At 43.2% G+C, this 16,380-nt stretch overlaps 1 protein-coding gene across 1 annotated transcript in view; it reads left to right on the top strand.

Annotated features, from left to right (window-relative positions):
• Stx12 (syntaxin 12) overlaps positions 1–16,380 on the top strand; it is a 30,807-nt gene continuing 14,427 nt past the window's right edge. The window contains exons 1-3 of the mRNA XM_031378945.1: positions 1–259; positions 12,432–12,501; positions 15,247–15,346. Coding sequence (XP_031234805.1) covers positions 142–259; positions 12,432–12,501; positions 15,247–15,346 — 288 coding nt within the window. The 5' untranslated portion in view covers positions 1–141. The remainder of the gene's footprint in view (positions 260–12,431; positions 12,502–15,246; positions 15,347–16,380) is intronic.

Here is a 16,380-nt window from a genome sequence, read left to right as displayed (position 1 = left end):
GGGCGGGGGGTCAGTGCGCACGCAGTCGCAGCCACTTCCCCGCCCTTTCTCTTCCCGGTTTTCCTCTCAGCTGCTGGGCCCGGTCAGTGGCAGCTTCCGGTAGGAGCGCCGTGAAGCGCGACCCGGTCTCTGCTCACTGTCATGTCCTACGGTCCCTTAGACATGTATCGGAACCCCGGGCCGTCGGGGCCTCAGCCCCGGGACTTCAACAGCATCATCCAGACATGCAGTGGCAACATCCAGCGGATCAGCCAAGCCAGTGAGCGAGGGGACCCAGCTGGGAGCCGGGGGCGGCCTGAGGGACAGGCCTGGGTGAAGCTGCCAAGATGCGGAGCCCGGTCCCGGCCGCGGCTAAGGCCACACCGGAGGCCACCGCGAGCCTCTATGCCGGACGCGGCGAGCTGCCTTCCCGGGTTGGTCAGGCTCGGGCCCTTTAGGTCCACACCCCTGTCTTAGGCGTTGTGAGTTCACAGTGTTGGGGGTCAACAGAGCCGACAGCAGCCCGGGGGTGGGAAGGAGTGTGTGTCATCTCCCAGGACTGGGAGCAGTCTTGACTTGGCGCAGTGGTCAGCCGAGTTTTTCCTGTCGTCGCCGTCTCCCCACCCACCTTGTTTTCCTCGGTTCGGATCAGGGGGTGCTAACTGGTTGCGACTTTAGGTTCACATTCTGCTCAGCGGTTGGGTCCCCAGGCATCAGCAACTTTCAGTTAAGGGAAGTGGAGAATGCGTGCGTTTGGGGTGACTTAATACACTGTGCTTCCTGTAATTAATCTGGAAACCAGTCAATGACTGGTATTTAAGGGACGGGAGGACTCCGGTTTTATGGAAGAGAATGCCCCGGGAACATTTTAGTTTAGGTTGTCTTTTGTAGCAAAGAAGTCTTTAACATTTCAAGCATGAAGATTTCATTTTCTTCCTCTGTTGAGCCACTCTTGGCCACAACTACACATCAAGTAAGAGATGGCAGAGTTGGTACAAGTCAGTTTGCAACTGCTTACCTTAAAACTCTCTTCTCACCATTAAAGTCTAAGGTCGTAGCTAGAGTCAAATACAGGCTGTTTTTGAGCTTCAGAATCGTCTCAGAGCTTTGTAAACAGGACACAGAGGCAGTTTTACTTTAAAAATGGTGACAACTGTCTGTGTTGTTTATTATTGTGTTTTTGTGAGCTTAGCTATACTCTGTTAATAGGTAGAGTCAGTTCTGAATTACGATTATGTCCTAAGCTTTAAAGCATAAGCTATCACTTTGCTTTTATCTTATTTTTGAGACAGTTTTTTCTGTAGCTCTGACTGTCCTGGAATTCACTTAGTAGACCAGGCTGGCTTCAAAATTAAGAGATCCACCTGCCTCTGCCTCCCAAGTGCTGGGATTAACGATGTGCACTGCCATACCCAGCTTGTCACTTTGCTTTTAAATCTAAATGTATACTGTAGGATTTGAGAGGTAGAAGGTTTCATGTGGGAAGGGTTAGGCCTGGGTGTTTGGAGGTAGGAAGAATATTCCGCTTGTTAACCCAGATATTAAAAGCACAATAATACGATTGATGACTAGATAGTATGGTACTTTGTGTCCCAACTTCCTTTTGTTAAGGAGCTGTAATACAGGTTCAATCAGAAAATCTTTTTCTTTTTTTTTCTTTTTAAGATTTATTTATTTATTTCATGTATATGAGTACACACTGTACTTTTAGGACCCCGCTTGCACTGGTCGGCCCTGCTCCCTCGGTCCCTGCTCGCTCCGGCCCAAAGACTTATTTATTTATTATTATAAATAAGTACACTGTAGTTGTCTTCAGTCGCACGTGAAGAGGGTGTCAGATCTCATTTCGGGTGGTTGTGAGCCACCATGTGGTTGCTGGGATTTGGACTCAGGACCTTTGGAAGAACAATCAGTGCTCTTACCCGCTGAGCCATCTTGCCAGCCCAGAAAATTCTTTTTCAAGGGGCTGGCAAGATGGCTCAGGTAAAGTGCTTGCTGTGCAAGCCTGACAACCTGATTTGAGCCCCAGAACCCAGATGAATGTGGAAGGAGCAAATTAACTCCACAGAGCTGTACTCTGACCCCCACACTTATGCACACTTGTTCCCTGGCACACACAATGTGTGTGTTTACATTAGTTTATATGTATGTTCCACATATCATACACACAATAATAATAAATAAATAAATTAAAAAAAATTGTGCCAGGTGTTGGGGGACATGCCTTTAATTCCAGCACTTGGGATGCAGAGGCAGGTAGATCTCTGAGTTTGAGAGGCTAGCCTGGTTTACAGAGTTCCAGGACAGCTAGGGCTACCTTGTGAGAGAAACCTTGTCTTGAACCACCAGAAAAAAGGAAAGAAAGAAAGAAAGCCTTGTGTTTTTTCAAGAGTGAAGTTTTCTGAGATTAACCTAATTTGAGTGTCTATATGTCGAATATTTCACATTTGAGTATTAAGTTGTATAGTAAGCATAGGAATTGATACTACAGATTCTTTTAACTGCAAATGTGTTTAACTTAAATCAAAATTAGAGTTGAAACTGGGCATAGTGGTACACAATAGCATTTGAGAGGCTGAGGCAGGAGGATTATCATGACTTAGAGGTAAATCTAAACTGTATACTGTGTCCCAGGCGATCCTGGGCTACATTATGAGTCTCTTCAAAAGGAAAAAGGGAGAAAGGGAAGGAGAAAGAGAGAAGTTTAAAGCCAAAGCCTAGGTGTGATGAGTCAGGTCTGTAACCCTGGCTCTCAGGAGGCCAAGGCAAGACAGTTTCCATGGGTTCAAAGCCAGCCTGAGCTAGAGAGTTAATTTTAAAGCAAAACAACAAAAAAAGGTGGCAGTGGGGAATAGGAGTGGTTTCCTTGGTGACATTGATTTAGCTGTTGATTAAGCATTGGGCTCAAGGGGATCCTTAGAGTCAATAATTAATAATGTTACTAGCTACTGTTTAAGTACATCGTGTGCTAGGCCATATGAAAAGTACTTTACATGTGATATCCTAATTTGTAACAATCCTATGGAGTAATTACAAATATTCCCAGTTAATGAGCTAGGAGACAGACTGAGAAAGGTTAAAGAATTGCCTAGCTGAATGTGTGGGTTTTTTTTCACGTAATATGCTCATCTTCCCTGTTAGATTGTTAGCTTATTTGAGGTGGGAAACATGGTTCATTCATCCTTATTTTTCTGTCATTTACCTTAGGCCCAAGCATATGCTGAGTTCTTTCATTCAGGGTGCAACAAGCATTCTTTGAGCACTGATGTTCACTGGTGATGAGCATGAACACATTGCTGCCTGGCACTGTGTGGATGTTTCCATGCTTTTACCAATGATATCAAGTAATAGCAGGTAGTTCGAAGGAAAGGGAGTAGGCTAAGTGCATGGAGGGAAGCGAGAAGGGATGAATTATCCCCTGCTGAGGAAAGCCTCTCTGAGATGATTTTTTTTTTTTTCCAAGACAGGGTTCTCTATATAGCCCTGGCTGGCCTAGAACACTCTCTGTAGATCAGGCTGTCTTCGAACTCAGAGATCCATGTGCCTCTGCCTCTGCCTCTGCCTCTGCCTCTGCCTCTGCCTCTGCCTCTGCCTCTGCCTCTGCCTCTGCCTTTGCCTTTGCCTCTGCCTTTGCCTCTGCCTCCTGAATGCTGGGATTAAAGGCATGCACCACCACTGCCTGGGTAGGATGATGTTCGAATTAGCAGACTTCAGAATGGAGGGAGCTTTGTGTGTAGTGGAGAAAGGCAGTATGTGCTGAGGGCAAATGCAAGGACTTTCATGTGATGAAAAGCAAGGAGGCAGGTGTGGCTGGATTAAAGGTAGGCAGCAAAGTAGGAAAAGGCACCAGAGGGGTGGCCAGGGGTCAGGGCACATGGAAGCTTACTAATTGTATTCAGTTAATTTGAGTGAATGAGGTCTCTCTGTCATTTTGTTTGTTTGGCTAGGTTATTCTGTTTTTTGAGATAGGGTGCCTCTGTAGCCCTGGCTATCCTGGAACTTGCTCTGTAGACCAGGCTAGCTTCAGACTCTGCCTCCTGACTGCTTTTTTGTTTTTTAGACAGGATCTCACTGTGTAGTTCTGGCTGGCCTGCACCTGCCTATGAGACCAGGCTGGTCTGGAACTCACAGAGATCTACCTGCTTTGGCCTCCAGAGTGGTGGGATTAAAGGGGTGTGCCACTATACCAGGCTCTGCATTATTTACTGAAAAACTAAGAAATCTTTAAGCTTTTAAATGTTTGTAAACTAAGTTTGGATTTTCCCTCAGCTTCTTGCTAGTTTTTTAGTGTTTCAGTGAATTTTGCTTTATGTCTCCTGCTGTTTTCTCTTCTATGGTCATAATTATTTCATAGGGTTCTGAGAACTAACTGAGATAACTTATGTGAAGTGCTAAAACTGTGCGTGTATCAAGTCGGGTTCTTTTAATCTTCACTCTTGGAAAGTGGAAGCAGGAGGCTGGAGTTTAAGGCTAGCCTCAGCTACATAGCAAGTTTAAGACAAGCTTGGCTATGGGAGACGTCTTAAAAAGACAGTACCTGCTACCTACTGCGTGAATACTTAAAACATGTCACCTGTCATTTGGTTCTTTTTTCTTCGACATAACAAGCCAGTTTTTTCTCACAGTTTAATATCTACTTATATTCTATATCCCTTAATTAAGCCAAGCTTTTTGACCTTGTCCCTAGAACAGTACTAGTTTGGTGGGATGAAGGACCATGCATTATACATTTCTCTTTAGACAGTGCCTGGCACAGCAGTGGGTGTGTTGGCATTCAGTATGTACTTAATTGATTTTATCATTGCTAAGTACATTCTTCTTGGTCTTGAGTTTGATAATAATAGCTGTCCTTAGTTGAGTGCTTTTATGCGGCAGACAACATTCTAAACTTAGCCCATATCATCTCATTTCATCCTCACATCAACCAACCGAGGCTTCCCTTGTTATTCTTATTAGGTGAAGAAACAGGACAGAAGATGGTCATCATTTACTCTAGATCACTCAGCTGGGAAGTGCCGTGAACAAGAACCAAGCATAGGCAGTCCAACTGGTCACGCTGCTCCACACCCGTGATTCTATCCCTTGAGAGGCAGAGTCAGGAGGAAGGGCACATGGAGTTCAAGGCCAGCCTGGGCTAAATTGCAAGTTCTGGGATACCCTAGTCTACATAGATAGTTCCAGGCTATGCAGAGCTACATTTGGAGAACCTGTTTTAAAAAACAAAACAAAACAAAAAAAAAAAACAAACAAGAACACTGTCTCAGTTCAGAGCCTGTGCTCTTAACAGCCACGTGTGCTGTCACTCTTGTACAAAGTGGGATTGGTTGTTAGTACACAGATTTACTATTCTGTTTAGTGACTGAATTTTTGGGGAGAGTGTGTGTGTGTGTGTGTGTGTGTGTGTGTGTACCAGGTCTTCTGTAACCTTTAACCCCTGAGCTTCTTGTCTCTGTCTCTCAAGTGTTGGGATAGTAGCTATGTACCATCACTCCTGAAAAACTGTTTTTCAGAAGTTAAATCCCAGCCTTCAAGAGGCTGAAGCAAGAGGATGAAGACTTTGAGTCTAGCCCATCAGGAAATGGAAATAACTTGTTCAATTTATAGAGACCACCCTATCTTTATAATGGGGGTTGGGAATGTAGCTCATTCTTAATAAACGTGTGTATCTATGATGTATATGGTAGGTAGTTTTTACAATATCTATGTAATATCATAGTATAAGCCTAATTTTGTGTATAGAACTTTGAATTGACTTCATTTTCATAATCAGTGCAAAGATCTTGTTTGGTCCGGAAATTTTTTTAGGTCTGTGGATTTCCTTTTTTCTTCTTATTTTTTATCTATCTATTTATTTATTTATAGTTTGTTTGTTTGTTTGTTTGTTTTTGAGAGACAAGTTTTCACTGTGTATTCTTGGTTTCTGGGAACTCATAGAGTTTTCCCTGCCTCTGCCTCTTGAGTGCTGGGATTAAAGGCATGTGCTACCACACATGGCCTTGTTTTATGTTTTAGTGCAAGTAATGCTTTTTTACATTAAATATGTTTTTTATGAGTGTTTCCCTGTGTGTATGTATGTATGGGTTATGCATGCGTGCCTTGTACCCTCATAGGTCAGAAGATGGGAGTCAGGCGGAACTAGAATTACAGATGGTTGTGAAGAGACACATGTATTCTAGGAACCAAATCCAGGTCCTCTGCAAGAACAGCATGTTTTTACTGTATTGAATTAGAGCATTAGAATTTCTCAGAGAGAATTTTAGCTCCATCTATGTGATGGAAAATTACTTAAAATGTGATTAAATAGGTTTAGACCATAGTTTGTGGCGACATTAGGTTTTGCTGGGGATTGAGCCCAGGGCTTTACAGCTATAATAGGCAAGCATCTCCCACTGAGCCATATCCCTAAGAGTAACACGTCAACCAAAAGGGACTGAGGAGATAGCTCACTTGAGGATCTGTGTTTGATCCTCTGTTCCAGATGTGATACTTCAAGTACCAGGGAAACTGAGACAGTTGAATCCTTGGAGATCAGAGGCACTTGAGGGATGACACCCAGGTAGTGAACTGGCTCCCACATTCCCACACCATTCTCCTCACCCCCAAAATAAAACTTTATTTGCTAGAATTCTTGGAAAAGGAGTGTTCTAGTTTATAGACTTGGCTCGGGGGTTAAGAGGATCTGGGTCCAATTCCCAGAACTCAGATGGTGGCTCACAACCAACCAAAACTTCAGTTCCAAGAGATTGATGGGTTCCTCTGGTCTCCTCAGGCACCAAGCACCCAAGTAGTGCACAGACATACATGCAAGCAAAATATTCATACACATAAAATTAGAAAAAAAATTAAATAGAAGTGTTCATGTTCATTAAGAGGACAGAAGGTCCTTTTAGACCTAACTCATTTTAATAAAAATATCTTCCAAATGTATATTTTTGATATTTTAAGCACACTAAAATGAAAATAAATGTCTGTGTAAATGTTCCTGTTTTGTGCTTTACGTTTTGGGAAGGCTTCTCTCTTTGGTGTAAGCTGTGTGGGCCTGTGGTCCCTAGTCATTAGTCACAGTTCCTCATGCTGACCTTACAGAAGGCAATCTGAAAGAAGCTCTGCCTTAGTGTCAGTTAAATGAAAGCCCCTGCCATCATTTTGGTTTGGATTTTAGGGCATCTGATGAGTCTGGATGGAAACTTGTAGGAAGATATCTTAGTGTTCAGAAATATAGAAAGAGAGGCTGGAGAGATGGCTCAGAGGTTAAGAGCATTGACAGCTCCTCCTGAGGTCCTGAGTTCAAATCCATGTGAGCAACCACATGGTGGCTCACAACTGTCCATAATGGGATCTGACGCCTTCTTCTGGAGTGTCTGAAGACAGCTACAGTGTACTTAACATATAATAAATAAATTAATCTTAAAAAAAAAAAAGAGTAGTGGCTGTTCTTTTAGAGGTTCTGAGTTCAATTCCCAGCACCCACATGGTAGGTGGCCCACAACCATCTATAACTGTGGTCCCATGGGATCCAATTTGCAAATGTACATTCAGGCATAAATCTTTAAAAAAAAAAGAGATCAAATTCCTTGGAAAAGATGGACTAGCATAATCATTATGGCTCTAGGAAATCTAGACATTTTAGATAAAGCAAACAAATCAAAACCTCTCCCGACTCATCAGCACCCCACTAAGGTCACTTGGGCATCATTAAAACTAGTTCCTGTCCCACTAACCGATTCTAAGACCCTGAGCTCAGTAAATGTTAACCATACAAGGTGCATGTGGACAAGAGACCGTACTTTAGAAAAAAAAGAAGAAAGAAATATAGAAAGAGCCAACGAAGGCTACGTTCATTCTGGTGCTTAGTAAGCAAATGACCCCAAAGTTCCCAACTAGACTTCCCCAAACTCCTTAACTAGGAAGTCCACATGATTTCAACAAAGGAAAACAAATAGATGGGGGGAGGGAGGAGAAGTTCTATGTCATTTGCAAATACCCAGTAAACAACTGATTATTGAGCTCCTTAGGGTATTTAATGCTTTGATGGTAATGAATAGCTAGCTACATAGATTGATACACTTTCTCTATGTAGCCCTGGCTGACCTGGAACTCACTCTGTAGACCAGGCTGGCCTCAAACTCAAAGATCCATCTGCCTGTGCCTTTTGAGTGCTGGGATCAAAGTGTGTGCTACCACTGCCTGGCATCAGCTTACTTTCAGAACTGTTTCGTTCTGTAGTCTAGTTTGACCTTGAGGTTCAGATCTCCCCGTCCTCCTTAGTGCTGGCTGGTGGTTCAAGTGGATACTGCCATGCATGGCTGCCTGTCTTTTTATTCACTTAGGTGTATTTATTTATTTAGTCTTTTTAGACAATCTTGCTTGTGTAGCTCTGGCTGCCCTGGAACTTGCTATGTAGATTGTTCTGGCCTTGAACACACAAAGATCAGCCTGTCTTTGTCTCCCAAGTGTTGGGATTAAGGAAGGCATGTGCCACTCTGCCCAGTTTACACCTTGCATTTATAAGATTAAGAAAGTCACACATAGAGTATCTCTGAGGCACTCATTTGGGTTACAGAAAAACTCCATGATTACCCACTATGCATACTTCTGGGACTAGAGTGTTTCATTTTGACTGACTTTGGGATTCAACAGTGTGGGAGGACTTGGAGCTCATTTAGTCCTCAGTAGTAGCAGTGTCTAATGAGAGGGTTGGGCATGTAACTCAGTTGGCAGTACTTGCCTGACACACAAATCCTTAGGTTTAATCTCTAGCACCACAAAAGCTGAGCATGGTAACCCATGCCCGAGATCACCTTAGCACTCCAGAAGTGGAGGCTGGAAGATCAGAAATTCAAAGTCATCCTCATGTAGGGAGGCCAACCTTAGCTAAGTGGAACCCTATCTCAACAAACTACAAGATTTGATGAGAAAAACTGAAAACTCCACACATGTAGTAAGTCTTAAATAAACAGTTAGTTAAATCTGGATATAATCTGCAAGTGGTGAAAAAGGCCCAGAAAAATAAAATAGCACACCCAGTTCCGTACATTTATTAATGGTTAAGTATGGCTAAGATGTTAAGTCTTCCTTAACTTTTACCTTATTCCTAATTTACCTTGATTCACATCTTTTGCCTTAACACGAATGCCACAAAGTTGCAGGGAAGAGGCTGACTCAGTCAATATCCTTGCACCCATTGAGTGCCTGGCACTCTGCTGGACTCTAGTTAATACAGAGGCATATTCCCAGAAATGGGAGGGCACTGGGGAAGGGAGCAAGTTAGAGTCAGGATATCAGTTGATCTGGAGTTAGGTTAAGGTACTGTCAGATAAAAAGGGTGGGGTAAAATGGAACCCTGGGAAATCAGACCTGCCCTGTGTGACTGTATTTCCTTCAAGACTCAGCCCTTGGAGAGCAACATTATGTGACTCAAAGCATATAGTCTTTGGAACCAGCCCTGTGTTTGAATTCTAGTTATGGCATGCTGTTCATAATCCATCAGTGGCTTGCTGTTTAATTAAAATCTCATTATAATTGCACAAGGTCCTCTATAACCTGGCTTCCCATTACCTCTTTGGCTAGTGCTTATCTTTTGCTCACTCAGCTCTAGAACCCTGGCTGTACAACACCATTGGTTCTCCTTTTGAGGACTTTGCCCTAGTTAATAACTCTCTTTGCCTGGACTACCCTCTCCGAATAAGTGCATTGCTCTGCCTTGCGTTTTCTTTAGGTCTGCTCATTGTTTCCTTGTGTGGCCACTCATGTGAGCAAATGCCTCTGCCTACTCCTTCACCCTCACTTCCGTTTATTTCCTTTGGTAGGATTGTTATCACCTGGTGTTTTTATTAACCACCCTTGAGAATATAAGCTTCCTGAAGCAAGTGCCACCTAGTGTATAGGACAATGTGGAGTAAGCACCGATCTCTGAAGAACAAGTCAGGCTGTCATTCATGAGCTTCTTTTGCTCACATGAAGCAGGGGGATGCTAATGCTTTATAGCGTTGGTTAAGGTCAAATAGGAGCATGCCAAGTAACTAGCCCAGTGTCTGCATAGTAAGTGCTCAGTGCTCATGTCTGCCCCTCCCCTCTTTTTGAAACAGGGTTTCAGCAGGGCAGTGGTGGCACACACCTTTAATCCCAGCACCTGAGAGGCAGAGACAGGCGGATTTCTGAGTTCGAGGCCAGCCTGGTCTACAGAGTGAGTTCCAGGACAGCCAGGGCTACACAGAGAAACCCTGTCTCAAAAAACAAAACAAAAAAGAAAGAAAGAAGTAAAGAGAGAAAGAAAGAAAGGGAGAAAGAAAAGCAAAGAAAGAAACAAGGTTTCATGTGATTGAGGCTAGAAGTCTTTCTCCCATGTGGGTTTCTGGGTTCAAACTCATGTGTCAGACTTTACAGCAGATGTCTTTTTTCACTAAGCTGTCCAACTAGACCCAGAATGATAGATTTTAAACTCCAAACTTGTAGTAAGTGGACATCCATTTTGCTTAGCTCTGGAAGCACTGCATGTGTATTACCTGTACGATATTGACAGACAACAGCACTGGCTTCCTCACTTGCTTAACTAAGCCTGTTCTGTAGTCTGATAGCATGAATGACGCTCTGACATTATCCAGAGGGAACTGGAAAGGTGCTTGCCCATAGAGGAGCTACATTTGTCTGTGCTGTGTTATCTGTTCAAATTCTGCTGCAACTTGAAAATAAGTCTCCTTTGTTTTTACCCTCCCCCCACAAGATAAGTGAGAGTGGAGAAGGAAGGAAAGGCTGTGTTCTATCAGCTGTAAACACCAGCAGGGCAGTGATGGCACAGGCTTTAATCCCAGCACTAGGGAGGCAGAGGCAGGCAGATCTGTGAGCTCAAGGCCAGCCTGGTCTACAGAGTGAGTTCTAGAACAACCAGGGCTACAAGGAGAAACCCTGACTCGAAAAACCAAAACAAACAATTAACAAAACCACCTCATGCAGACAAACTAAGAATACTCTATTAATGAGTTCTGTTCTTTAGGTATTGTAAGTTTGCTTGTGTGAGGTCCTGGGTTCAATTCATAAGGAGACAGACAGACAGACACAGGCATACACACACATACATACACATAACATACAACTATCTGCCCACTTAGTATATCTTCCCCCACCTGCTCTGAAAACCTGGGAAAGAAAATAGAAAGCAAGGCAAGAGGAAAACAAGAGTCTGTCTCTGTGTTGCAGAAACTAGTGCGGGAACAGGGATGGGAAGGTTCCAGGCAGAGCAGTACTAACATGTTCCCCGCTGATCGGCCTAGACCTCTGTAGGCAAGGATTCAAACATGAGCATTCCCAGGCTACCAGATATCTAGGGAAAAGAAAGGGCCGAGTAAAACTGTGTGCTTGGCTGTGATGCCATATGGGGAAGGGACACTCACCATTGGAGTCTGTATGCCTGGGATTGAGTTTTTTACTGTGTTACTTTTTGTGTGTGCATAGATAAGATACATGTATTGCCTCATGTATCTATTTCAGACCATAGCTATGAACGTTAGAGGGTGTGTACACAATGGAATAGAGTACTGGATACTAGAAGTGCTTAGTCAGTGCCCATCTGTTACTGTATGAACCTGCATGGTCTTTGCTGTAGAAGAGCTACTTTGAATTGGTGGATACGTTTTGTTGCTGTTGTTGTTTTTGAGACAGAATTTCCTGTATTCCAGACTAGCTTTGAATTTGCTGTATATCCAAGGATACCTTTGAACTTAAAAGCATACATCATCCTGTTTTTTTTCATGCAGTGCAGGGGATTCAACCCAGGGCTTCTTGCATGCTAGGCAAGCTCCCTACCAGTTAAGCTACAATTGTAGCCCCCATGGATTAAATTGTTTATTGAAAGCTGGCATAGTGACTCTCACTTATTAATGTCAAGAAAAATGGGGTTAAAAAAAGAGAATCAGGAGTTCTCCCACTAGACGATTTATTTCTCCCTCATGATCCCTTTGGGTCACTGAGAATAATTCTTTTTATTTACTTCTGGTAATCCAACTAGACTAAGTCATCTGGAGTCTAACTCATAGGATGTTGAGGTTGAAGCTAGCCTAGGCTACAGATGGAGACTGTCTCAGAAAAACAAGTCAGAAAATAGCGTTGAAGATTGCTGTAGCTTTGAGACTACAAAGGTGACGAGTGTTTCCTTGCCTTTTTTATGCTACTGGGACGGAATCCTAGGCCTTGGGCATCCGCACTACCAGTTTCCTGCCTTCCCAGTCCTGTCTGGTGAAATGTTTAGTGTTGTGGGACATTTAGAAGAATTATTCAGTTCTTTGGAGAAGATAAATAGAACCATCTTCTGTTTAATGAACCTTGCAAAAACACTGTGGAGGAATGTGTTTGTAAAGATTTTGGCCTTAACATGGTTCCTGTTAGGTGTATAGATGTAGCATGCTTATGATGAATGTGCTTATTTTTTTAAATAAATCTTTCTCCCTTCTTTCTAGCTGCTCAGATAAAGAATTTGATGAGCCAACTTGGAACTAAGCAGGATTCAAGCAAACTCCAGGAAAATTTGTGAGTAGCTTCCCCCAAAGGCTGAGTTTTGTGTGGGCCCTTTGAGGACGTAGGCCTTCCTCAGGGAGGTGATGGTTGGGTGGTAATAGCTGGACCTGGGAGAGCGGAGCAAAAGTATATTAATTAATTAAAAGTATATTAATGGATCCAGATTTCCTCTGCCTTGAACTGTTTCTCCTCTTGGTCTGGTTTGCAGAATAGTTTAGAGGGGTAGAGAAGGCGCTCCCTCCACTCTTCAGCTGCCTCACGGAGCTGTATCCGTATAACAGTGTAACCCTGTGTTGATGACCTTCCTGTTGACACATGACTCCTGATGATTTAGTCCCCTTGGATTTCCAACTCTGAGAAAAACTTATACTCAGTGACACAAAGGGTCTGGTGGGAGAACCAACCCCTCCCCTTTTTTTTTCCTAAATCTCATTTTTCTTGACTTTAGTTTTGTTTTAAAAGTTCTATTCTTGCTGGGTCTGGTGACACACACCTTTAATTCCAGCACTGGAGAGGCAGAAGCAGGCCGATCTCTGAGTTGGATGCCATCCTGGTTTACAGAGCAAGTTCCAGGACAGCCAGAACTACACACAGAAACCTTGCTTCAAAAAAAACCCCTAACAAAACAAAACAAAATGTTCTATTCTTAGGGGTAGAGAGATAGTTGAGTGGTTAAGAGCACTGGCTGCTCTTCCAGAAGGCCCAGGTTCAGTTCCTGGTACCAACTTGGTAGTTCACAACTGTTGATAGCTCTTTCTGTGGGGTCTAGCTCTCTTCTGGCCTCTGTGAGCACTGCACGTGTATAGTGCACAGACATATGTTGCAGGCAAATCATCCATACACATAAAATAATAAAGTAAAAATTTTAGCAGGGTGGTGGTGGCGCACGCCTTTAATCCCAGCACTTGGGAGGCAGAGGCAGGTGGATTTCTGAGTTTGAGGCCAGCCTGGTCTACAAAGTGAGTTCCAGGATAGAAAAACAAAAACAAAAGACAACAACAACAACAACAAAAAAAAAAAAACCAAAAAAAAAATTTTATTCTTTGGTGCCAGAAAAATGGTTCAGCAAATAAAGAGTTTGGAACCTACATGGTAGAAGGAGAGGGTTAAACTCTGCAGAGTTGTTCTGTAATGCCAGCATATCTCATGTGCATCCTGGCATACCTGTGTCCAAATGCATCATGGTACACACACACACACACACACACACAATGTAATTTTTTTCTTTAAAGTCCTGTTCTTTATCTTAGGCTGGGCTCAGACTCACAGAGATCCTCCTGCCCCTGCTGGGATTAGAGGCATGTGTCAGCACAGCCCAGCTCTGTGCTTTATCTGTGAAGTCTGGTGGGCATCGTTGTTTGTTTCCTCTAGATGTTGTGGAATGAGAGAGTGACTGTTAGCACAGGGAGCTATCCTACGGAGAGGTGACGTGTCTGCATGCATTGGTGTTTCTAGGATGCTCTGGCTCCTGATTGGCTCCTTCTTGTTATCTCTCTGGTTTTCTAATCTTAGAAGCCTGCTTGCAGTGAAAAAACACTGCGGTGTCCTAGCCACTAAGACTGCTGCAACAGTAGGTCATAGGCCCAGATAGTTTATAAACAATCACAATTTTATTATTCACAGTCCCGAAGGCTGGAAGGTTGAATGAAGATCAAGACTCTGGCAGATAGTGTCAGATGAGGGCCCTCTTGTTCATGCAGAATGTTTGGTTTTTGTTTTCCTTTTGAAATGGTTTCACTATAAAGCCCTGGCTGCCCTGAAATTTACTGTGTAGACCAGACTAACCTGGAACCCCTAGAGATCTACTTGCCTCTGCCTCCCAAGTATGGGATTAAAGGTGTTCGCCATCACAGTAGGCAGACGGTGCTTTTCTACTGTGTCCTCACGTGGTGGAATGCTTTCTTGAAAGGCCCATCACAGGCTAATCATTTTCTAACTTTGTTTTTCTTTTTTTTAAAGATTTATTTATTTATGTATGAGTACACTGTAGCTGTCTTCAGACACACCAGAAGAGAGCACCTGATCCCATTACAGATGGTTGTGAGCCACCATGTGGTTGCTGGGAATTGAACTCAGGCCCTTTGGAAGAGCAGTCAGTGCTTTTAACCGCTGAGCCATCTCTCCAATCTGATAATCATTTTCTAATCCTACCTTCTAATGACATCACTTGGGGGCTAGGAGTTCAAATGAATTCAGACCACAGCATGTGGCTTCTCTGTCACCCTATAAAACCTTTGTAGAAATGGCCAGAGAGGAAAGGAAGCCATGATGGGAAGAACCTGTGTTTATTTATTTGTATTTCCATTGTATTGGGTTTTTTGTTTTTTGTTTTTGTTTTTGTTTTGTTTTGTTTTGGGACAGTGTTTCTCTGTGTAGCCCTGGCTGTCCTGGAACTCACTCTGTAGACCAGGTTGGTGAACTCAGAAATCCACCTGCCTCTGCCTCCAGTGGCAGAGATTAAAGGCATGTGCCACCACTGCCGGGCTACTCCTCTGTTTCTCTCAAAATACAAACATGTATTTCTTCCCAAGTAGTTGAAACTCCTGGTCTGTGCTTCCTTTAGGAGGTGTCATTGAGTGAGCATCTTTCTGCTGGGTGGAGCTGCTTCAGTAACAGAGAGGCCTTGTGGGGGGCACAGCACTGAAGCCCCTGTTCTAATGGCTCTTTGTTCCTTGTCCTGGGAGTTCCTGAGCACAAAGTAATGACAAGAGAGCGCTCAAGAAGCCATAGCATCCTGACCTGTCTTTCCTCTCTTAGGCAACAGTTACAGCACTCCACAAATCAGCTTGCCAAGGAAACAAATGAGTTGCTGAAGGAATTAGGATCCTTGCCCCTACCCTTGTCTGCATCAGAGCAGGTTGGTATTTTCTGTTTTGCTTATTAATAGAGAAGGACTTTATTCTGATGGAGTGGTAGTATGTGGAACAAAAGTAGGGCTTTGGTTCTCGGTAGACATTCTCTAAGCCTTAATTTTTTTACCACCTTCCCCAGTTTCACTTCTGTTGCTGTGATAAGATACCACAACAAAAAGCAGCCTAAAGGAGAATTCATAATTCCAGATTATATAGTCTCTTATTGTGGGAAAATCAGGGTAGCAGGAACTAGGAGCAACTATTCACATCTCGTCCACACTCAGGAGGAGAGAAATGAATGCGTGTGTGCTTGTTCTGTCCTCACTTGCTGGACTTAGCTCCGTTTTTCTACTTTTTTAAAAAGTTTTTTATTATTTTTATGTATGTGAGTACACAGTCAGTCTCTTCAGACATACCAGAAGAGGACATCAGATCCCATTATAGATGGTTGTGAGCTACCATGTGGTTGCTGAGAAATGAACTCAGGACTTCTGGAATTGAACTCAGGACTTCATGCTCTTAACCAATGAGCCATTTCTCCAGCCTCCATTTTTCTACTCTTATACAGTTCATGATCTCCTACCTAGGGAATGGTGCTTCCGACAGTGGGCTGGATTCTCTCACACTAATCAGTTTGGTTAAGATAATCTCCTATAGACATGTTGACAAGCCAATCCAATGTAAACAAATCACTCATTGAGACTCTCTTCCCAAATAACTATAGGCTGTGTAAAGATGACCTTTAAGCTACCCACACAGAGAGGCAGTATGACTGTTGTAGTAATAATGTATGTACCAGGTGTAGCAAAGTGCCTGGCATCCATCGTGTCCTGAGTGTGTGATGGCTACTGCTGTTATTAGTAACACATTGCAATGTATTTAGCCAAGGAGGAAGCTCAGTGTTTGTATCTCTGGGCTTTGGTATCAGCTGGGCTTGCAGGCTGGGTCTTTAAGTTTGTTTTATGTCTCATATCTATAAAGTTTGACTAAATAGCTCTCACACCTTGCAGACATTTGTTTTTTAGATTTTTTTTTTTTT

Source organism: Mastomys coucha, unplaced genomic scaffold (assembly GCF_008632895.1).
Source record: "Mastomys coucha isolate ucsf_1 unplaced genomic scaffold, UCSF_Mcou_1 pScaffold18, whole genome shotgun sequence".
In the NCBI taxonomy this organism is placed as follows: Eukaryota; Metazoa; Chordata; class Mammalia; order Rodentia; family Muridae; genus Mastomys; species Mastomys coucha.
The sequence above is the reverse complement of the archived record's forward strand: the minus strand, read 5'-3'. Positions and strand labels throughout refer to the sequence as shown.